General features: G+C 37.1%; 1 protein-coding gene across 1 annotated transcript; it reads right to left on the bottom strand.

Moving 5' to 3' along the window:
• Window positions 1-138: 138 nt before the first annotated feature.
• On the bottom strand, window positions 139-24,538 carry ecpas (Ecm29 proteasome adaptor and scaffold). Its single transcript, XM_077204626.1, has 49 exons — window positions 24,454-24,538; window positions 23,571-23,701; window positions 21,795-21,911; window positions 21,513-21,631; window positions 20,909-21,055; window positions 20,645-20,816; window positions 18,732-18,871; window positions 18,562-18,640; window positions 18,347-18,466; window positions 18,171-18,256; window positions 17,871-17,946; window positions 17,730-17,779; window positions 17,528-17,594; window positions 17,311-17,433; window positions 17,021-17,124; window positions 16,795-16,918; window positions 15,940-16,020; window positions 15,599-15,818; window positions 15,214-15,305; window positions 14,524-14,658; window positions 14,288-14,429; window positions 12,636-12,808; window positions 12,360-12,461; window positions 11,974-12,097; window positions 11,341-11,486; window positions 11,192-11,246; window positions 10,973-11,087; window positions 10,659-10,727; window positions 10,396-10,513; window positions 10,130-10,297; window positions 9,944-10,023; window positions 9,748-9,853; window positions 9,608-9,655; window positions 9,392-9,510; window positions 9,157-9,307; window positions 8,266-8,331; window positions 7,908-7,997; window positions 7,193-7,259; window positions 7,006-7,097; window positions 6,849-6,915; window positions 6,297-6,488; window positions 4,272-4,483; window positions 4,062-4,105; window positions 2,658-2,850; window positions 2,327-2,471; window positions 2,138-2,243; window positions 1,859-1,947; window positions 1,500-1,571; window positions 139-935 (listed from the first exon to the last, which is right to left on the bottom strand). Exons 1-49 carry the CDS (start codon window positions 24,473-24,475, stop codon window positions 796-798), a joined length of 5,496 nt encoding a protein of 1,831 aa, XP_077060741.1. The 5' UTR covers window positions 24,476-24,538; the 3' UTR covers window positions 139-795.
• Between the last annotated feature and the right edge of the window lie 466 nt (window positions 24,539-25,004).

Here is a 25,004-nt window from a genome sequence, read left to right as displayed (position 1 = left end):
ACAACTTTATTTTTAACTTAATGGGTACAAAATACAAACGCTGAGATGAGACCCAGCATAACATGCCGCCTTCCAAAGATTTTATTTATCCATTATGGAAAATGTATTTTCACACATGCAAAAATGGGCAAAGGCAGGTTTGAGGTTTCAGTTTTATTTGTTACAAACTTCCCTTTAATTCACACATAATGCCTTTGCACCAACCCTCATTTAAAAAAAAGTTCATTTTTGGATAAATCTTTGTCTCTTCTGCTTGACTTTTGTCTTACCTCCTTTTTTAACAGGAATGAATGAATGAAAGCAAGCAAAAGTCTGACTTTTGTACAGTTACACAGTACAGTTCTGCATGGGAAAATTTCTTTAAACTGGGGCATTTCCATAAAAAACTGCGTAGTGTCTCAACCCCTTTGAGTGCAATGTATGTGCACCCTGATCTTGACAAAACAAGCAGTTTCATGTGTATAACTGCAGTAAGCCTTTTGCTTCACAATCTATGATTTTTAGTATCTTGAACAAAAATGTATTCTCACACTTGAGACTTTAACAAGGTTAACAAGGTCAGTGAAAATGGCTAATTGTAGTCTTTGCACATTGGTTAAAGCATTAGGTCAAAGCCTTTATAAATGGGAAAAAAGGTGTATGGCCTACAAAGAGAGCTGGTGTAGAGATTATGGCAAAATATGTGAACTCAGGTGTATATGACATGGCCGTGAGGATTATTACTGAAATGTACAATTGAGATTCTCAAATCAACCCTCAGAACGGTGTGACTGAGTGTGTGTATGGGCAAATTATTCATGGCAAGGCTTGTATTTTTCTTCTCATTGTCTGGGCTTTGTCCTTCAGGTCTGGACGGCTGTCTGTTTCCATGGTGGCTAAAGAACGCTGAAGCTGTTGCCGGCTCCTCTCAGACAGACACTCCCACTGATCACTTTCTATAAACATAAAGTAGCACGAATCTTAATAGTGAGAAGGTTTCTATCCCACTTTCATACCTGCATTTTTGTAGCTTTTTAATTCACCTTTCTGACACTGAAATAGGCCATTCAAGTGAATCGTGCAAGTTAGAGCACCTCAGTTTGATGCCTAATAAAGTAGTGTTCATAAGCGCATCACTGCATTTCTGCTTTTTCATAACCACCATCTACTGTACTGTTAAAGAGACCAATTATACTTAATCCTTTGTTAGGCTGAAATGAGAAATCTATCACTTTATAAAACAAATTTTTGTGAAAACTTGAAAAGTTGTTTAAATTGTAGTTCTTACAGTTTAGGATGTAACCAACATTGGTGTTGTTTCAAAACAACATTGTTACATAAACATGTAGTTCTATTCTATTATCAGATTTTTCTGAAATGTCTATCACTACAGAAATGTATTTAGATTCACACTTGGAACATTTGCAGCATGATTACATTCGGTTTCTAGATTAAATTACATTCCTGTAATAACACACTAATCAGTTATTTTTTGGAATGTCAGAGCAAATAAACACTACCTTCAATCCTCTTCAAAAGAAGTTCAACTACCACCAAGCCGTCTGTTCTTACTGATGAATAGCTTTTGTTTTCTGTGGGAGGAAAAGAATGATTCTCATGAGCCAAGTCTGAATAAAAAGGTGATATTTAAAGGGATAGTTCACCCAAAAATGAAAATTCTTCTGTGGAACTAAAGATATTGTAAGAAATTTCTGTCGGAAGTCAAAACTATTTGATTACCAACATTATTGAAAAAGTATTGGTTTTGTTCTGAAGAAAGAATTAAGTCATAAAGGTTTGGAAAAACATGATTGGGGATACATTCTGATTTTTGGATGAACCATCCCTTTAATGTTTAGAAGTTCATGAGAAACTCCACCTAGTGGTGCTGCCAGAGCAGGGCAGGTTTCTGACAACATCTCAGTCAGAACAGCAGCGTTCTGATGTTCCTTATCCAACAGCAACAGCCTAGAACACACCAAAACACCAGACAGTTAAATAAGATTTTGAATGCTGTAAAGCATTTCACCAACTTGTAAGCACTGCTATTTCCACCAAAAAAAATAACATCAGTGTAAAAATCAGTGCAAGTACATTTTCCACAGACAACAAGGCATCTGTTAGAAAACGTTCAAGATTTGTAGTGAGTACACTATACCCCTGATAGAAGACCTTCATGGCGCGCAGGACTCCCAGTTGAACCCTCCATGTGCTCAGCTTCAATCTATCACACATTAATCTACAAACCTCATTCTGGAACTGATCTGCAAAACAAAACGCACTCATTATACATCACCCACGCCCCTCTGTTCGTTTTTTTCTTTTAAGACTTGTAGCTGAGACTTACTCTGTGTCTGAATGGTTTTAGGCCAGGCCTTTCCAAGCGTCTCAAATGCACACAGTAGAACTTCTGTCTGTAATTCACGAGCTTTAACATCATCATCCTCATCATCATCATTATGCCTCGGGGAGCCGGCCCTTGCTGGCTGATTCTAAACAGAAAAACCCCCACAAAATTTTATGTTTTTAAATTCGATACTGGATGTGGAGCTCCCAAAAACATTAAAAACATTGAGGGATATTGTTGCACTATCACTCACAGTTGGACTGAATGCCAAAGCTGAGTGGGTTTAAAAAAAAGAGAGATATTTACAATAATCATTTAAGGTTTACTGCACCTTTTTAATGAGAGGAAGAACAATGTCAGTGATTTCCTGAAAACGATCCACCTGCGTCGACTCCAAGATGTCTGCTGCACTGCGTAAAGCCGCCATCTTATAAACCAGACTCTCCTTCTTACATTCCTTCAGCACCAGATCCAGCACCTCGCTCACCGTTGGCTGACCTACTGCAGGCTTCTGTAGCTCAACACTACAGATATAAATCAAATGCTATGAAAAGATATTGAATGTACAGTTCTGCTCATAGGTTTACTAACCCTGAATCAGCAAGATGCTAATATTTCTTTTTACTGTGAGTTATGTTTTCCCAACATGCTCTGCACATTTTCCCACTGTGGCTCAATGATGTTGTCAGGACAACTGAGGTTTGCACAACAAAATTAAGAATCCAAGGTCTGAACAGGGTAATTTATGTAAATTGTAGATGATTGATGTAAATTAAGTAAATTTCTATACAACTTTTTTTTAAATGTAGCACTTCCCTTAAAGGGATAGTTCGCCCAAAAATAAAATTCTCACGAGTTCCTCGATATATATGACTTACTTTCTCCAGATAAACAAAAACAGATTTTTAGGAAAATAATCCATCTCTGTGACTCCATAGACTGTAAGAAAAATACTAATATTTAAAAATACTAATATATTCGTATGCGAAACACTAGCACCCGCCATTTTAAATAAGCAGTGCACACACGAAGATTATAGCCTATATATTTACTCCACAAACTAACTCTACGACCATGGAAAACCTGGACCTCTCAACCTTTATGCCAAGGAGAAATCCAACGTAACTTTAAACGGACTAAGCGAAATATAATTATGTATTTCTGCTCAGCTAACGACATTTGACATTAATCACACGGCAAACGCTAATACTTTTCATATACTGTCTACTTTCTTTGTATAACAGTTCTATCTAATAACATGTTAGACTGGACTGTTAAACAGATCGTAAACTAATGAAGACGGAGAATGAGAACGCTGTGTGCTCAGGCTCTGGCGTTCTCAGTGCCATCAAAATAAATGTCCACTGAACCGTCAAAATAAAAGTCACAACAACAAGCGCTAATGTCACTTCAGAGTTCCTACTGATGCTGCGAATGAAACAAGAAAAATGGCCCTCTGGGAATATTTAGTTTTCTGTGAACCACCCTGGTGGCTAGTTCCTAGAACTACCTGGTGCGAAAGCCACTACCGGTATTTACCTAAAAATGATCCTCTGTGTTTATCTGAAGAAAGAAAGTTGAATACATCAGGGATGGAACAATTTTCATTTTTTTTTTTAGAGAACTATCCACTTAAGATCACATATTTAAGATTTTCTAATGTTTTATGCTAAACATCATACATACCCTGTAAAATTTAGCACAACTACTGTATATGTGTTTTAAAGAATCTAACCTGCATTTAGACACTACAGATCCAACAGCTTTCAGCAGCTCTTCCTGTGGAGACACAAGCCATCAATACTTCAGTGGCCACAAATACAGCAAGGGAGAAATCAGTTTCAAACCACTGAGATCATGCTTTTCCTGTCTTATTAAAGTGTCCTTTTCCCAGGTGCATAAAGTCTGTCCCTCAGCACAGAGTTTGTTTGAGAGAATATATTACCTTCCCTGCCCAGGTACGTCCTGCAAGCCCCTGTAGTAGTGCACTTAACACCATGCCCAGGTGAGGTGCCACCAGTGAGCCCGTTTGTTGCTTAGCGATAGTTGCCATGGCAGCGGCACCCTGAGCCTTCATCTTCCAGGACTGAGACTGCAGAGCCCTCTGAGTAATGGCTATGAGCTCGGTCATGTACAACCTGATTCCACCAAAGCTGCCTAAAGATACAGAATGCATAAAAAGTTTAAAAAAGTGAGATGAAAAGGATTCATTCATGATTTTGAGTTAAAGTGAAAATTGTCACCAATTACTCACCCTCATGTTGTTCTGAAACCGTAAGACTTTCGTTCATCTTCGGAACACAAATGAAGATCTTTTTGATGAAATCTGAGAGCTTTCTGTCCCTCCATTGACAGTCTACACAACTACCACTTTCAAGATGGATTACTTTAATGATGCCTTTGCTACCTTTCTGGGGCTTGAAAGGGGTAGTTGTGTAGACTGTCAATGGAGGGACAGAAAGCTCTCAGATTAAAAAGATCTTCATTTGTGTTCCGAAGATGAACGAAAGTCTTACGGGTTTGGAACAACATTAGGGTAATTAATAACAGAATTTTCATTATTCATTCAATAATTCATTCTCTCATGATATCAGACTACTGTTAGGGGTCAATTTTCTTTTCTTTTTTGAAGAAGAAATTCACGTTAACACCTACAATTTTACAAAAGATTTCCATTTCACATAAATGCTGTAAAGAATCCTGAAAAAAACTATCAAAAATATTAAGCCGCACAACAGTTTTCAACAGAAGAAATGTTTCTTGAGCACTAAATCATCATATTAGAATGATTTCTGAAGAATCATATGACACAGAAGACTGGAGTGATGATGCTGAAAATTCAGCTTTGCCATCACAGGAATAAATTATATTGTAAAATATAAAAAAAAAGTAAAAAAAAAAAGTATATACACACACAGACACACATATGCATTATATATATATGCCTTGATGAGCACACGAGACTTCTTACAAAAATATTTAAAAAATCTTACCAACCTCAAACATTTTAAAATCTTACCAACCTCAAACATTTGAAAGGTAGCGTATATATCGGAGGCTTTTAAACCTTTTAGACTATGGAGGGTATGCACATGAGGTCACAGTAGGCGGGAGTCACAGAGTGGAAAAAAATCATTGGGTCCAGCGTAAATGCTGAGAAAAACGCATCTAAAATGGGAAAGAGCTGTGCGGTTGACTGTACACAGATTTAACAAGAAATCTGAGCTCTGTTTTTTACAGTATGCCAAAAGCTACAGATAAAAAGAAGCAAATGGATCTGGAGAAGAAACTGGAATACAGGCAGTGAAAGATGGATTTGTAGTTACCATCAGATATGTTGAATTTTGGGTAAAATCATACCCTAGGTTATTTATTGTATTGACAATTCATCAATTAAATATTTACCATTGTGCATAACTGTAAAGTTTCTGTCAGCGTGTATTAAAAAAACAACCATTATGACATCTTGTGTTCTACAAACGGGGATGGTTAGATAATGTTAGACAAACCCAGTTTTCCTTACAAAGCAAAATTAGATAAATAAATAGATAGGAGCATAAAGGAGTTCTTAAATAGGTTCATGAACTCTGTCTCATTTGCCTGACAGTAACTGCTATCCAGATAACTTTAAAATGTCCCTACAAAATATATTGAAACAACCTGAATATACACTGATGTCCCCATCACTTATTTATATGCAACTTGTGAATTGATTCATTGAAATGGACGATTCGAACACTTACATTCAATTATTCATGTGTCGACACATCATTAAGTGAACTCACTTAAGTGCTATTATTTCTTTAAAAATAATAGCATAAATAGCCTGACCTAAAATAAAATCTTTAAACATTGGAAGAAAAAAGCAAACAGGTTAAATGAAAATGTGGGGATTTTAGTTTGTTTAAAATTAAAACCTCGGGTTATAAATGATTATTTTCTTCTCCAAGGGTTGTGCATCTTAACCTACCAGGCACATGATCCTGCCAGACCTCAGCCCACAGGTTGGCCTCAGCGCTCTCTCCTTTCTCTTCCTCAGCCTCCTGGTGCATGCCTAGAAACGCCAGCGGCAAACCCACTCCAGCATGAGCTTTCAACACATCTGGACTGTAGTGACTGATGGCATGAACCACCAGACAACATGTGGACTTATACAGCACCTCTGAGAATCACAGAAAAGCACTTCACAAATCTACACAGCAAGAGGGTTTATACAATTCTTATTTCTTAAGAGATATTCTCTTCTTTAATAAAGGTGATTCATTGATGACACCATTTTCATGTCTTCCCAAAGCCATATAACTTTCTCTCTTCCATGTTTTGAAGCTGCTCTTAACAGCTCTGTTAAAAGCTCGACAGTCCATGTTGGCTGTTGCCTTTTGCCATAAGGAGCAGGGGCAGATTTTTTTCTTTTGTGTTCACTGGAAGGAAGTCAAGTCAGTTGGTTTTGGATGGGCATGAGGGTGAGTTTATGACAGCTGAACTTTATTTTTCTATTACTTTACAGTCAAAGTCCTCATACCCTCTTTTTCCAGGTACCAGGTGTTCAGTTTCTGCAGAAGCTTCTCAACACTGCCGTCTTTGGCTGTCTGATGGGGAAAGCAGAGTATTGTTTTGTATCTCTGTAGTTGCCTTACCTGAATACATACAGTATTTCAATTGAACCTGAGTTTCCCTACCCTAACCAGATGTCCAATGGCAAAGGCAAACGACTTCTGAATGACACTACTACGGTCATTGATCCCGTTTAGGAGTGCACTCATGAGTTTTCCTGTGGGATAAAAGACACCCAAACACCCGTATAAGATTTAAATACTTTCTAAACTTGCATAGAGTATAACACTTCTGATTTAAGATCTGCATTACCTGAATATGGTGCGAGATCTTGAGGGCACTGCACTGTCAATGACACAATCACACTGGCACATCCTCCCTATAAAAACACACACAACTGTTAGGAAAGGTTCACACGGAACACGTTTTTCCATTCCACTGCGCTACTTTTCATTGTTTTTCTATGTAAACGCACTAGATGGACGTGTTTGACCCGTGTGCTTGATTCTCGCATCTTTTGCAGCATGACACAGTGTTCTAAAAATGTGGCACTTAAGTTAAAATACGTTTCAACTTTTAAAAAACGACCTGAGACCATGATTTGTTCCTCCCATTCCACTGCCCCATGTCTCTTGTTGTTGTTTTTTTGCTTTGAAAAAAGCGTTCTGTGTGAACCTACAGAGTCCCTGGATGGACATGGCGCTGAAAAAAAAAAGAGCTTGGAGGAAAAATAAGTTAATGCTTTTACGTTCTCCCCAAAAACTTTGCGTTCGCTTGCAAAACCTTAGCGTTCGGTTGCAAAACGTTTTGCGTTCCCCTGGGAAAATTAGCATTAGCTCCTTTTGAGCTCTTTGTGAACGAACGCAAAGTTTCTTGGCGGAAGACAAACGTTTTTGTGAGGGAGGGAATGAAAGACATTGAAAATTAATTTTTCCTCCACCATGTACCTTTAGGGGCTCCATATAAACAGGCCCTTAGCTTGTTAGGAAAAGGCATATTACTAACAAAAATCAAGCAGGATGTTTACCTTTGTACCAAGTCCAATTCCACTCTTTAGCAGATCACAAAGTTTGGGAACAAGCTCTCCTAACACAGACACATCCAAGTGCTGCAGACACTAAAAACAAACACAGTGCACATAAACATCATTATCCAAAACACACTTTTAAACATCCTGTAAATGTGGCTACATACAGTTGTTTTATGTAATTAAATGCTCATGTAATTCCCTATATGGGATAAATAACTAGGTTTCAATTTGTAAAGTGAAATTAACTTCTAGAGATGTTGAGGAGAGCAGTGGACACTGTTAAGGGACCCTCTTAATAAGAATGCTGTTTAATCCTTATTCTTCATATGGATGGTGTATAATAATGGTGTCTTACCATATTAATGGTTTCCATCATAGGAGAGGACTTGGCTGCACTTAACCTAGCAGCATCCATGGCACTCTGCCAGAAAAAGAAAAGAAAATAATGAGTACAATATATTTAAAACAAATGTGGTCTGTTATAATCCCACTATCACCAAAAGAAATTGCAGAAATAATAAATTTTTCAAACTCCCTCCTTTGGCCATTGTTTGTCCCGCCTCAAACTCACATCAGATTCAGATTCAGATTGTTTTATTTAGTGCCATGTCAGCATCCAAGGCTATTTTCATGGCAAAAAAAATGCAATTACAAAAATACAAATATCATTTAAATACAATAAAATTCAAACAAACAAAAACAGCAAGTCATATTATACAAAAAAAATTAAAATTAACATATTATAAAAAAAATCAAACTGACATCATTCACTGGGCCAAAAATACCTTTAAACAAAGAGTGTCAAGTTTTATTGTTTGGTGATTTACTGTAGAGCAGTACTGTCAAGAGGATTAGGAGAACCACAAAGTAAAAAATAAAATGTTTTATTAATGTTTCCTATTTTAGCAGAGTGGCCTTCACGGAATCACACCTGAAAGTTAATTTTAGCTATTTATAGAAATGTTTATAAGCAAGTGTACTTTTTGTTTAATCTGTCCCATTTATTGTATTTATTGACATTTTGTTTTAACTCTTGTTCTTGATCATATCTATTGAATGGAATAAGAAATGGTAGGTTCTAATTAGTAGGAGTGGATAAATGTGTATATAAGGTTGAGTTATATTAAACAATATTATTGTTATCGCTGGAGCATGGTAAAACTGGTCTCAATTGTTTATGAAGGGGAGCAGGAACTGAGCCTGACACCTAACAGTACTAATATTTAGTTTGTTTTGCTTTGCTCACCTTCTCCTGCTCTGTGGCTCTCAGACTGAGGTAGTTGAGCACCTGTGGTTCCAGCACACTCAGGGCCTCCAACAGAGCCGGGATGAGTCGAGGAGCATGGGGTTTCAGACGGCTGCCTGCTGTCTTACTGATCTTCACTAGAGTTTGGATACTAATACACAAAAATACTCTCACTTAATACTCTGAATACTTAGAGTTTTTTTGTGCGTGTGGTTGGTAAATGATTGTGTTCTACCTGAGAGCCCGCACTTCGGATACGTTGCTGACGATGCCTTTATCCAGTAAAGTTGGCAACAACACAGCCACTGTCCTTTGAGCAGTAGCACCTGTCGATTCGCACATGCGCACACACACCTATTGGAGAAACATACACACACATATATGTCAGTCATCGGTGGTGTCCCTGAGTGGAAAATCAATGGGTTAACCAGCATTCAGTGCTGCAACTCACTTTACTGAGAGTCTTCAGAGTCAGATCTGCTGCCTTACGAACAGACTCCTACAACCGGAAACAAATAAGATGGTCAAATAAAAATAGCTGAATATCAGAAGCAAAGCAAAAAAAGAATACAACAGCCTTTTATTTCTCACCTTAATATCATCCAGGACCCGAAACAGAGTCTCCCAGATTTCTGACAGGCGGTCGATAATATCACTTGCCTGCCTTCCACGTACGAGATCGTTCAAAGCCAAGCAGCTAAACAAAAAACAAAGGGCCCTGATGATATAAACCTGATCTAGCATGGGTGGAAATCAACATTCTTCCAAGCCTATCTAGACACATTACCTTGACTCCCGCACCCTCCACATGTTACTAGTGAGGTTGGATATGACATCTTGAAGAATTTCCTTAAAATATTTCTCCACCTGCCAAAAACAAATATAATTAAAATAACAAATCATTAAAACTACAGTGTCCCAAATCCTTTTAAGCAATGTAATTTATGGCCGAGTAATAATAATAATCTCTTACAATGGATTTATCAGTGACGAGAGCATCCCAGATGCTAGTCATGGCCTGCCTGATGGCCAGGTTGGGGTCAAACTGGTATCGATAGAGGCGGGGAACCAACTGAGGCAGGAAAGGAGCCATCTGCTCACCCGCCTTGGCTGCAATGATGTTAAATCCAAATGCGGCCCCCTACAGCACAGGAAGAGTTAATCATTGCATGCTATTTAATGAGGCTCTAAAAAACGATTAAAGTTATAAACAATCACATTGTGGTAAATATAGCTCACCTTCCTGGAATTCCACATGGCATGATGATTAGCAAGATTCATGAACTTGTAAACAAGATCTGGTTGGTTTAGATCACTAGCCAATGAGCAGAGCTCTTTGTAGGTGGAGAGTCCTTGTCTACCAAAGTAAAAGATCTTTCAATATACAATGAAAGAAAACATCTAGTCTGGAAATCTCATTAAGAATGAGAAGTCTAGAAGTCCTCCTCCCTAAAATGTTCCTAAACAATCTGAAACGGAAGTGAACTAAAAGGAGGACATACCCATCAGGTGCTTTACCAAGAGCCTCTCCCTGGAATACTTCAGTGTCCTCTGAGACGGCATGCTTGACTCTGAAAACAAAATCCCACAGCTCTCAAAAGAGTCAGGAGCCAAAATGCACCTGGCAATGTGTCCAAGATATATTATTCTGTGATATAACTTATCGAAAATGTAGATTATGTTCAATGTGGATCTGGTTAGTAGTGTTTGCACTATGTTCAGGGGCTTGGTAAATCTGTGTAATGCTATATGACAAATCGTACTCTAAAAGTGAATAATAATGAAAGGAACCAGAAATAAGCTGGTTTAATAATACCTTTTACCAGTCATGAGAGTTTCCACAAGGGTTGATACCAGTTCCTGTTGATCCTGTTCCCCTCCGAGCTCATAAACCAACCCCAGTCCTTTAGACGCCACATCTTGACTGAGTTCTACACACACAGATCATCACTATCAATCTTGCCCACAAGGTCCCAGACTTTAGATACTCTGTCAAAATGTAATGTGATCTTTAAAAGAGCAGAACGTGACTCACCATCTGGATCAGACAAGATAGAGATAAAGGCTGTCTGAATCTCCTTCAGATGAGACTATAATAGACAAAGAGAAGACAGACATTTTGTAACTTCAATGTTTCTTTGTGTGTATAAATAAGACAGTGTGTGTTTTTCTATGTGTATTTACCTGTATTTCTTTGTGATGGCTGAGTTTCTTGACTAGAGACAAGAGCCAAATACAGGCAGCCTGCCGAACATGAGGGTTTGGACTTGGTATGGATTTAGACAAGACAGAGTTTAACACCCAGGGCACTATATCATTATTCTTCATATCTGTTAGAGGAAGAGATCAATAATTTAAGTGCACAACTCTGAATCAGGGCTCAACATGCTTTTCAACAAAAAATAAGATAAAATAATGTGGTAACACTTTATTTCACAGTGTCCTTGTTACATGTAATTACTATAGTAATAACTATAAATAATGCATAACTACATGCAACAAACTAATCCTAAACTAAACCCTACAATAAGTATAAATCTTAAATGTATAATTACACTGTAACCAGGACACCTCAAATAAAATGTAACCAATAATTTAAGTACATTTTAAATAAATAACACCCACTGAACAAAGTGCAGTTAATTTATATTCCTGATGCCTCGTTCCATGTTGCCAATAATTTTAGGTTTTTAGGCAAGTAAACAAACAGTTATACTTGTCCAAAAGACAAGTATCTGAAAAAGCTTTCCCTTATGTGGTTGAGCCCTGTCTGAACATGCATAGCTTCCTCTCTCTGTCTCTCCCAGACATACTTACTGAGAGGAGGGCAGTACTGGTCTTCAGTGCAAGTCCACACATCTCGGGCAGCTCCAGAGCAGCTTCCTACAGCAGCATTAGTTAAAGCCTCTCCCACTGTAAACTGCAGCTCCACTTGCTTGGCCTAAAGAAACAATAGACAAACATCTAACAATATGAAGAAAAAGCAACATTGTTTTTTTCGTAATATTTATTTAATATGAATTCACTGCACTATGCTAACAAAACACATTGGTCATTAACATAATAAATAAAATGTTACTTCTATATAATAAACAGTCTAATTTGTCAGGATTTTATTTCGCATGAATGGAAGTTACAATAACAACAACAACATTTTTATTGGCTTCAATGGTGATGTGTCATGAAGAGGGTCATAATATCACCTCTACGGAATCCATGAGACCCTGCAGGATTTTCTTCTGGTGTGGGAATTCTCCATCTCCCACCGGCAGGAACCCAAGAGTCTGGATGGCACGTTCTTTCATCTGATAACACAAACAGCATCTGATCAGTACCATAAATACCAAATAATAATAACCTTAATTTCAGTGTGGAAACAAGAGTGGAAATTGATAAACACAGAAGCACTTAGTTAAATTTAGAATGCACACATCAATAATACAGTCACACTTATTCTCTCTCTGAGTGTTTTGTTTTACCTTGCCAGTCTCTTTGCCAGATGGGATCCTGGCGAGCAGATTATCCACTAGACTGAGTTTAGTGAAACCATTACCATCCGCTGGTATCAGCAACGCGCTGTTACGGGCAATCTCACCCAATGCTGTCACAGCAGCAACAGTCAACAGAGGAGACTCGCTATCTAAAAATGAACCTGTAGACAAACACATTGGTAGCTTTTGTTCAATTCATATAATTGGATTTTTTTTGCTACAATAGTTAAAGGTGTAGCATGTGTAGCAAGATTTTTTTATTAAAATACATTCTCTAAAGCCAGTTTATTGTGCATTGACAATTAGTATGCCATTCATGGGTTTATCTCCCCCAAAAGTTTAAACATTGTGCCCCCCAGGTTCCATCTAAACATCCGCTCAGGTCTGTCTCTTTCCAGCTCAACCAATAGCCTGATTGTGGGGCAGGGCTACTGTCGCGGGCTGAGCCAGAGGTTGTTTAGCCATGTGGGACCATGACTGATGCGTTACATGTGAAAATCCATTCAGCTCCAGTTACAGAGGTGAAAGCCAAATTTCGCTGCACCTTCAAAGATTAAACAGGTCATAAACGCATCAAAGTGAACGGGGGCATTGAGATGCAACGCGCTACAACAGACGCTTTAATACAACACCATCATGGCAACCATTCAGAAAGACAAATGTTCGAGTTTTTATTATTTACTTCACATGCAACAACAATTTGATGCCATCTACACTGGATATTAGGAGTGTGCACGAATATTCAAATTTTTGAACATTAGATCTGTAATTATTATTATTATTATTAGAAAAATAAAATACTATTCGAATTTTACTATGTTGCTTTGCTGGCTGTAATTGCTGTGAATCCATAAGTCCCAAGCACTAACTCGCAGTTATAATTAAATGCACTGGGTGGCGCTGTGGAACGTGTTAACAAGTTGTGTGTATTTGATCACATAATCGCGAAGTTTGGAATTACTTGAAGATGATTACTACTAGCAATTTCTGGCGGCGCACCGGCATGTAGATATTGTTTTCTCAACATAAACGTGAAACAATATAAACTCGATAATAATATACTCGAGTGTATGTGTACGTTCTGTACGATATCTGGCGCAATATGCTTTTTTAGGCGTTTTATTTTCGTCCGCGTTGCTTGAGCTTTTTCGTTAAACATCATTTAAATAAAAGAATATTCAAATATTTTTATATTATAAAAATATATTTATTTAAATATTTTTATTTTTATGAGCCCTAATATTCAAATGCAGTATTTTTGAAAAATGCCCATCCCTACTGGAAATGTCAATGACAAAAACATGCACTCACTCTAGACAGTGTCAACTCAAATGCTTACTCACAGTAACAGCTAAAAGTATCCCTAATATTTTGCACCTTTTATTAAAAGTAGCCTAATTTTACCTGTTGAGAGACCCGTAAAAAGCAGTATTTGTGAAGTTTGAGTTGAGGGAGGTGCAGATGTGGGAAAGGGGCGTTTGCTAAATATGCTGTATTTTTGTAATTCCGCTAGGTGCCCCTAGTGTCCCAAACTTACATACTTCACCTGTAACTAATGAAATATGTTAACTTATGAAATGTTATTTAAGAGCATCCCAATATCAAGTGTCGAATGTAAAACTCTGTGAAGACGCACATACCGATGATTTTTGTGGCCATGGCAATTTGTTCCTCATTTTCTTTGGGAGTGGCTTCAGTAGGCATTAAGCTCCGCCTCTTATTCATGTATCTGCCCACCATGTAGCCCATAGCCAAGATGGCACCATGCTGAGTCTCAGGACTCTAAATGTAAAAAATAATAATAATAGTGAAAATGTTATAAAATTATTTAAAAAAAATTTTTTAATATAATAATAAAATCATATTTTTTCCATACATGCATGTCTTTAGTTGTCTTGATCAGGTTTTGTACAGCAGTTCTAAGTTCATTTCCAGACATAGTAGAGACAACCATGGCATACAGTTGTGCTGCCAACTCACGCAGGTCTTCTTTATTAGTGTTCATGAGACCCTGCAAAATTAACATATATAATGAACAAATTTCATTTTTATAGTCAGACATACTTAAAGTAAAAGTCTCCATTCCAAAGGATACGATATAATATAATATACACATACCTTTCAAAAGTTTGGGGTCGGTAAGATTTTATTTTAAATTAAGAAATTATTTTAAAACGTAACTTATTTCTGTGATGTCAGTGCTGAATATTCAGCAACCATTACTCCTTCAGTGTCACATGATTCTTTAGAAATCATTCTAATATGTTAATTTGGTGCTAAAAAAAATTATCATTAATAGGTGAAAAGAGTTGTGCTGCTTAATATTTTTGTGTAAACTGACCATTTTGTTCAGGATTCTTTAATGTATAAAAAAGATTGAATGAAAAACATTTATTTGATAAAGAACTTTTTTGTAATGCAATACTGTTAGTAATTTTTGTCAATTTCCAATCAATTTAATGCATTCTTGCTAAATAAAAGTATTATTATTTTTTTTTTTTAATGACTTACCCCAAACCTTTGAACAGTAATAGTATGTAAGATTAAAAATAAAATAAAAAATTACTTTAATCCAGTCGATTTTGTCTACAAACTTGGGAGTAAGTTTCTCTGGGCACACAGAGACCACTTCCAAAAGACAGTACATCACTGGAATACCTGTATTAATGAATTAATTTTATGAGATCACAACATCAGATCACACAAAATAAATGTATGATAATCCACTTTATTTTCTTATAGATTATGTTTTACATATTCAATATATTATAGGTATGTAGTAAAGCCAATTTTCAATAAATTAGATTTAATTATTTTGTTTGGAACTATAGTTTTCTGTTCTGGTGAATACACTGTGTAAAAATACCCACCACCCGATATATATTCCCACAGTATATATATTTTCATACGGCCCACTCCTATTAGAAACCACAATTTGTAATCTTCCTCACCTCCTACAGCTGAGAGCAGCTGTTGCAGTAAGTCAATGTATACATGAACTGGATTGACCTCTCCTCCTTTATTGGCAGAGGAAGGAGAAGCATCATTGGACAGTAATGACTGAACATAGCATCCAATAAGAGGAGCATCATCCTGCATGTCCATCAGGTTCTGAGTTGTGGGTGTGGCTCCAGCACTATAAGATAGACACGTCCTAAGATAAAGAACTATCTGTGGAAACAAACGAGTAAAGAATAGCATTTGTTCAATTTAAATTATAGAAGGCCATTCATTAATTAAATAAAATATTTGAAAAATTCTAAAGACTGAAGTCTAAAGACTGTCAATTTACCTCTCCAAATGTGGCAGGATTAAAAGGCAGTGTGGAAGTACCAACAATGTATTTCGCAGGAGTCTTCAATCTCTGTGCAGCCTATGACACATACATAAAGGTCAGCCTCTATTCATTACTTAAGCTGGTAGCTTTTACCTGGTTGTGCCAATAAATGACTGCACAAAACACACTGGGATCTGCAAAAACCATGTTAATGCAAGTGAAACCGTATCTAAAAAGGACCAATAATTCTTTTTAACTTTCTTTAGTGTGTCATGTTGCTGTTTGAGCATGAAAAAGGTCTGCAAGGTTACAAAGCACAAACTCCACTCCAAAGGGATTTATTCTCTATATCAGTAAGCACGGTTTCTGAACTCCCTAAGTTTTCTTCCGGGAATATACACATCACAATATCCCTAATTTACATAATTCCCACCAAAGGCATCCGCAATAAAAAGGAGGCGAGGCCTGGCTGAGTTGCGTTAGTAGTGTGTTGTCGCTGTGTACAAAAGAAAAGCCGTTTTTCCCACCCCAGATCTAAAAAGGTTATGATAAGCAGCGTGACATTTCCAAAACACACTCAAAGCACTTGACCAATCACAATACACTGATCCTGCCAACCAATAAGAGCACATTGCGCTTTTTAGAATGAGGGGCTTCATAGAGAGAGGAACTAAAAAGAGAACTACAGAGACATGGGAAAAAACTGTTAAGGTCAAGACTTTGTAAAACGAGGTGCTTAAAGATGCATGATTATATGATCAGTTATAAATTATATAGCATTTAGCATCAGAACAGGCCTGGGACCCATTTTGGGTCATGACACATCAGTGGAGTAGATGTCCATAGAAATAACAAATCAAAACACCACACCTTTTCGTGGATGTAGCTGACCATCTCAGGGAATGACGGCATGGGCCTTGATCCCTCTTTCTCTGTCTTCGTAGAGGGGAGAGACCTTAGAGCTCGCTGAGCCTCCCCAGACACCTCTTCACGACTACGAATACGAATACAGGCCATATGATGTATTGTATAGCCTTCATGACAAAGCTTAATTGAAAACTTAAAAGAACCCCAGGAAGTGCAAGTATGTACTCACGGATCTCCTGCAGCCAGCAGTAAGAGATATCTAGAGGCTACGTGATCAGGACCAAACACTGTGCTGGCAAACTTCATCGCTACCTGACGCACCTGTACCTCCGGCTAACACAAAACCATAAGCAACAGGACATTACACACTGCATGTTATTTTAATATTTTATCATACTCAAATTTGGGTTAAATAATTATATATTATATCATTCAAGTTGAAATGTCTTATTCCATTTTCAGTTTTGACATTTGTATTTATTATTTCAAGGTGCTTGTAATAACAGTTAAATAACAAACCTTTGTGATATATGCAGCCACAAGCGCTTCCATTAGGTTCAGAAGAGCACCCTGAAGATTAGCATACGCTCCCACCATCATTGACAAGGCCTCCTGTATGGCCAGTCGCACATCAGATTCCTCCTGTTTACATTGAGAGAAGCAAGGTTTGAAATCATAAAACAAATCATTCAGTAATAACTGGATAACTCATGTATAAAACGTGTTCCAAACAAACCTTGCACATGGACTCAAAAAACTGCTGTACCAATGCAATGTCTTTCGTGAAAAGCTGAGGCATTCGACTATTATAAAAAAGGAAAAAGTGAAAATTAAATATTACACATATTTATTCAAATAAATACAATGCATTATTTAATGCAATTATATGGGTTTAATTATTTATACATTGTAGTTTTGTTATAAAAGGATTTTATTACCTTGAAAGTTTTCCAACAGCTGAGTAAGCCATACATAGTAGCTTGGGGTCCTTATAATAATACAATAAATTATAGTCACTTTAAAAGAAACTTCAGAAAAGCCATAAATGATAACCTAAATTGTTCAGCATGCCTTCATACCTCTTTATACTCATTAATAAGCTTGGTAAGTCCATTGAGTAGCATCAAACCCAAAGGTTTGTTGGTATCAGGGCACCTTCAGATTAAAACACAATTATTATCATGATCACAATGACAGTGGCCGACAAAACAGACCATCTGATGCACATCAAAGGCACTCAAAACAAAACAAAAAAAGAGCACTTAGTAAAATATCAGTAAAAAAATATTGGTTGTATTCATGGCTATAATATATCAACCTATCAAATGTTTTGTATTGTAGTAAATGTGAATTTCTATGTGACTTCTATTTATACTTACACCATACAGATGTGATGTACAAACTGCAGAGTGAGGGACAGGAGTTTGTTGTTGGTGTTTGCTCCGAAAAGTCCGTCATAGACAACCTGAACGAACAGACAATCACGGTTACCAGGAAATCCTTTGAACAAGTTCTTTACTTATTCAATTTCTTTGTCAAACATTGTCTCTTCGACCTGTATATTAGCAGGAAAGCATTCAGCAGCCAGTCTGGAGCGAAGAAGATGAGGCAGAATCTTCATCTTGACTCTGGTGCTGACCGGCTCATGCTTCAGCTCCTGCTTCACTGTGGCACCCTGGGTAAAATAATTTTTTTTTTTTTAAAAACCACCTCACTGAATATAAAAGTATTAACGTTATTAGACCGACCATGTGTAATGCATGTACTTACTTTAGTTTTGAGTGGAATATCACCCAGGTAAACTTTATACATTTTGTTGATAATGAGTGGATTGTTCCAGTCAATAATGCTGCAGTACAAAACAGGATGCCAGAGATGAGTTTCAATATTATTTCAAGACCTCATGCTTTCATTTGACATTTCATCACAGAGAGGCTCACCTCTGCTTGCTCTTCAGTTCCAGATCAGCTGCTGTGGCAACACCGTGTCTGGTGTCACTCGAGGCCACAACTAAGTGAATGACTGTTTCAACCTCAGGTACCTGCTCTGCCTCTATGAACTTCACAATCCCCAGCTTACACTGCAAACAGAATGCTAAAAAGGTTACTCAATGAAGAATTAGAAAGAAAACACCACAGAAAGAGGTCAATCCATTCATTCTTTAAATGATTTTTGGTATAGACAGAACGGAGATGTAAGACTGGAAAACTAGTTGAGGAACGATCACTCCTTGAGTGGACAAAAGAGCCTGCTGAAAATTACCATTTGAACTCACTCCCGTGCACCATTCGAGACGCAAGTCTCACCCCACTTTTACCTTGACCCCCCATTCTCCCCCCACATGTTGAAATCATCTGAAATTCATCCAAAATATATATGGTTTTAATCTGAACAATTATCACGCAGTTTTATACATGTTTAGTATCATTTGAAATGTCTCAGTGCAACTGGCACAAATGTCTCATTCCCAAATAAGTAAACCAAAAGGTAATTAAGTTCTAAATAGTTTAGAAATATCTTGCACACAGAAGGGTGTGTCTAACAGACAAATGGTCAGAAGGTGTTAACTCAATGCAAATTTCCACTGTTAAGCAAATGGTTCCATGTAAATCAACTTCTGCCCCAGTAAGTCTGGGACAGTGATTAAGGTGAATTCTCACTTACCCCTTTTCCACCAAAAAAGAACTGGTTCGGAACTGGTGCTGGTTCAAAGTTAGTTCGGAGTTGGTTCAACTTGCGAACCTTCTCAGAACCTGTTTGTTTTCCCACTGACTAGAGCGCCCAGCGAACGACATCGTTACGTCACTGTGTACGTCGTCATACAGAAACGCTAGCAAGTACATTATTTTGGGATTATGTCTAACTTGTGTACCATGAAGGCTTTAAAAACAATTGAAATAAGTAAGTCTTTTAATCTTTTCCTTTGATATGTAATCATTTCTGATTAGTTATGTACCTCTGTCTTGTGTCTTTTTTTCTTTCCGTTTATTTGTTCTATATTTTGACTGTTTTCTTCTTTGCTTACATAATGTTTTCAATAAAAAAATAAAATTTACAAAAAGCTAGAAATGCTTGTTTAGGACACATCTAAACCCGCCTCCAGCCCCGCCGTAAGCATGACGTGGTAAAAGAACGGTTCTCTTGTTCTAGTCCAGCAAAGAGTTGGTGCCGCTTTGGAACCAGTTTTCCTGGCCGAGAACCGGTTCTTTGGCTGTCGAAACACAAAGAACCGGTTCGCAAGTAGGCACCGGCTCCGAACCGGCTCTCAAAATGCTTTGGTGGAAAAGGGGTAACTGTGAACTCATGTTTACATTTGAAATGAGTTCTGGCTATATAATGGAATGCAGCAAAAAGATCAGGGCCTTTTTCTGTACCTCAGATCAGCCGCGAGGCTGAGAGTTGCCGAAACTCTCAGCTTCGTGTATTTCTTAAATGTCGGGTTAACATTTCTCCTCTTTAAACAAGGGCATTTGAAGTTTTGTATTGATTATCTTTGAACTGATTATGAAATTGTTATGATACATTTACCTGACATAATAAATTGTTACATTTGATTATTCTAACTGACTTTGACATCATTTACATTATAGTTAAAATGAATAGTCAAACATTCGCACACATTTATTGATGCACAGATATCATTAAAACCTTTTTCATTTATGGAGTCAGATGAAATAACGAGTTAATACATATGAGAAAATGTATTGAATTTAATCAAAAATACTTTGCGCGAGAGAAGACCTTCCGTGCTGGTCGGATGCCGGACCTTGGGCCGATCGAGCGCGAGTTTACAGAGACATCTCGAAATCTCACATTAAAAATATCCACCAACACTTTTTCTGAGCATCCTCACCTGCTCCAGTTGTTCTGGGCTCCACTGAGCTTCTCCAATGACTCTTTTAACTGCATAAACGCTCATTCCTGGAGGAGGCTGAGGGAGACCTTGTGCTGCTGCGGCTCCTGCTCCAGATCCCCCTTGCGGAGACGAGGGGGCCGGACGAATTGGAGGCTCGTTTAATACAAACCTTTATGTAATATCAAAGAGAGTTAATGAGATTCAAGAAAACAGTATTACCATTACCAACTCAAACCTATTTTATACATTTAACTGACATACCCATAAGGCATCAGAAGAACATCAAGCATGAACTCTAAGAGCAGTTGTACAGTTTTGGGCCTCTCCGTCAGGACAAATGGGGAAGCTTTAGATGGCTCTGATGGATATTTCATATGATACAGTGTAGGGATCAGCAGGTGCATCAGACTAGACAGAGAGAAGAAACAAACTACATTATCTATACTGTTCAGTTCTGACATATTTGCAATAACAATGGCTAATTAAAATATATATATGCATGTATATTATATAATACTCTTGCATGGTTACAAAAATTAATTAATTCATATTTCAAACAAAAGCTGTTCTTTTGAACTTTCCTGAAAAAAGCGCATCACCAAATCAGCAATTTAGAATGATTTTGGAAGGATCATGTGCTGAAAAAATCAGCTTTGCCATCACAGGAACAAATTACATTTTAAAATATATTACAATATATAATTATTTTAAATTGTAATAATATTCAACGATATTGCCGTTTTTGCCTGTATCTGTATTTTTGAGCATAATGGAAATTAGTGCGTGTGTATAATAATATATAAAATAAAATATACCTTAATAATAAAAACAACATTGTTTCTTTTCAAATAGAGTTTAAACTTACCTATCCTGCTGGGGCTGAGGTTTGCCCTCCATTGCTGTGAGTAGAGTAGGTGCAAGCTCACACTGTTTGGACACCTCCAGCCTGGGATAGCCCATCTTTATGTAGATGATAGTGAAGTTCTGCAAACACAAACACAGTCAGCCGTGACAATGAAGTTCTCCCTAAATCATATGGGAATATACAACCTTTGGATAAATAAAAAAAACATGACCCATTTCAAGGGTAGTCACAAGGCGTATTATTGACCGTGGTGAAAAGGGACATGTGGGTATGCCATCATACCGTGACAAAAGATGCAGCAGCAGGATCCTGATACTGAACCAACAGTGTCTCTACAGGCAGCTGAATCTTGGGTCGACTCTTTATCCTTTTGTTCAGGTGAACCAGCAATTCCATAACCTGGAGACAGCAGTAACAAAATCCAGCTCTTTAATAGATCTTCTTTGAGATCCTTCTCATGGGTGCTACTTATTTACTAACTATCAATTACTAGAGCAGGGGTTTTCAATCTGGGGTCCGGGGGGACCGCAAGGCGATTATAGGGGAGCCGTGGAAAGTAAAAAAATAAATTCAAACTAAAATAAATTATTACTATTAAATAAATAAATACAATCTAACAGTATAGTACTATATTAGTGAGTCAAATTTCTTTTTAAATAATGTAACATAATATAAAATAAAATATTAAATAATATTTAACACATTTTTAAACATTTTTTTTTTTTTCCAGAATATTAATTAAGTCTGCTACGGAACACTTGGGGGTCCATGGAAAAATGTAGTCCAAAAATAAGAGTAAACTAAATAAATTATTAAAATAAACAAATAAATTAATAAATAATCTAACAGTACAATACTATTGTTGATAGGAAAAAAATTTAACGACATATAATGTAATAAACATAATAATCTCCAAATAAAAATTCACACACATTTTGGGATGGGGGTCCTTGAACAAGGATGATCATATTTGGGGGTCCGTGGGATCTAAGGCCCTGTTTACATCTGGTATTATGATGCATTTTGGTCGATCGGATCAACAGTGGACGACAGTAAATACAGGTGTCAGAGTAAAAAAAGTCTAAAAAGTTGAGCTTGTCCACTTCCAGAGGTAGTTGAAAACGCATTTTACCGGATTGCTTTCGTAGTGTAAACGCTCATGTGGTCGAACAGCCACAAATGACCACCTGCTCTCCACCTACTGACTTAATGCATGAACATTATTGGAAGCGCGCTAACCAGACAGGATTTAAACTTTGTCGGCTGAAGACTCAAGTTTGGTTTAAAAAACAGGTACAATGTTCTCTCACTGAGCTGCTGCTCTCCGAATGTTTTTCCATTGTCTCCGTGCACATTCATATGTAAATTGCGATAGCTTATTTTTCCATTAGATCAAAAGATCTGGGGGAAACAAAACATACATTTAGACCCTCCCCTCGAAGAAATCAGGACCGAAGTGGTTTAAAATTGGACAAAGGAGACAAATTAAAACACGATGCAAAGGGGTATGTGTCTCCCTTGTCTTGTGATCGACCAAAACGCATAATACCAGGTGTAAACAGGGCCTAAAAGACTGAAAACACCTGCTCAAGAAAAGCAACTTTAGCAATAAAGGGAAATATGTTTTAAACTTGTATCTCTCAGCATATAAATACACAATCACGTGTACAAAGCATTAATTTTTTTCTATTATCCTTTAAATGGTTTTCTACTATTACAGACCCAAGGATCCCAATGCAGACTATGAGCCAACACAGGGACTTCCCATATAAAATCAGCCAACCCAGAAAATATAGATTTTTTGCAGTAACACTTTATAACTTTCATTAGAACAAGAGTTATTAACATTTTGACATACTGTATAATAATACACAAAATATTGTACGATCATAATTTAAAAGAAACCAGTTAATAATTAGATATGTCAGATACGCAAGAAAAAATGTTTATGGATTTTTTCCACTGACCCCTTTGCAAATCCTGGTACTGCACTACAAACAGTTTTCTCACACACACACACACACACACACACACACACACACACACACACACACTTACTTTCTTGCGAACCCCTTCTTGAACGCTGGATAGTTTGAGAAGGACAGGGGGCAGGAATTTGGATATAATATCCTGTAACTGCTCATCTGTTTCTGCATGACCCAAGCGCATAAACACACGCTCCAACTGGTCTATGATAAGGAAACAAAGAGAAAGAAAGTAAGCAACATATAGAGTGTTCAAAATTAAAAAAGACCAACTCCGCTATTTTCAAATGTATTTGAATTGAAAGACTTTCTCATATAATTCCTGTAAGATGACAGGTTAATTATAATAACCTCATTTATTAAAATGAGACTGAGAATGAATGCAAAGAAATCTATATCCATGACATTAGTGTCTTTCACCGACTCTCTATGAATGAATAAACGAATCAACTTACAATAAAGTCATCCAACAAGCTTGCAAATGAACAACAGACAATAAGACTGACTGTAAACATAGAAAAATAGTAAATACAGAAGTTCAAATTCGCTAGTTGGTTAGCGTGCGAGCTGCATAGCCTCACTGCTAACCAACGTTACCGTTTATTATCTATTTCTCACGCTGTCAATAAATGACAACCAGCCCTGGACCACTATGACATTCAGATAACGCTAACTGCGCGAAAAATACAGGTTGAAGAATCCTCTTACTTAGACAAACCCAATAGAATTACTTTCATTTTGGAGCATGACTGAGCATTGGGCCTCTGTAAGCACATACTAGCCGACTAGCTGCCAAACTGATATTCACTTTACAAATATTATTTATGCAACTACCGGTAAGCAAATCGACAACAAGATGAGCTCAATCTTAATTTAAGTGAGCAATAATGAAGAGAGTGTTGAAAACAAGTATGCAGTAATGAAGTAGTAAAACATGTAGAATGAGTTAAACTTACTGAGCTCGTCCTGTGCAGCCATGTTTGAAGTGAAGTCAGACTCACCACCACCAGCACTGTCTGCCACTCCTATAGAGACAACATATCTCTCTCTCTCTCTCTCATTTTCAATGTAGTTGTACTTATTTTTATTGTATTACAATCCAGACAAGGTTCATACAGTGTAAAATGCTACAAAGCTAATAAAATTGCTGTATAAATAAAAATAAAAATTGACTGACACATTGAACAAGGACATACAGTACATGAATTAAGCAATATGTTAGGATACTTTTTTAAATTAATAACGACGTTTATTTAATAAAACTGTGTCATATTTGATTTGTGAATTTCTAAGGCCTCTATCAAATTATCAAAATATTTGCTAAGAAAAACTGCTGTAGGTCTACTCTCATGCCTTCTGTCGTATGATTGATAGTTCATACTTTTAGTAAGCAGCCTAAGTAAAATGCCTTTTGGTATAATTCTAAAAGTGTTTATTCAGGTTAAACATGCCTAACTCTAACCATGTCTTTTTGCCGACAAAAATAATAACTTGCAATATTGTTGTT

The sequence above is a fragment of the Siphateles boraxobius genome, unplaced genomic scaffold (genome assembly GCF_051911475.1).
Source record: "Siphateles boraxobius isolate OS27281-9 unplaced genomic scaffold, OSU_SipBor_1 119, whole genome shotgun sequence".
Classification (NCBI taxonomy): Eukaryota; Metazoa; Chordata; class Actinopteri; order Cypriniformes; family Leuciscidae; genus Siphateles; species Siphateles boraxobius.
The sequence above is the reverse complement of the archived record's forward strand: the minus strand, read 5'-3'. Positions and strand labels throughout refer to the sequence as shown.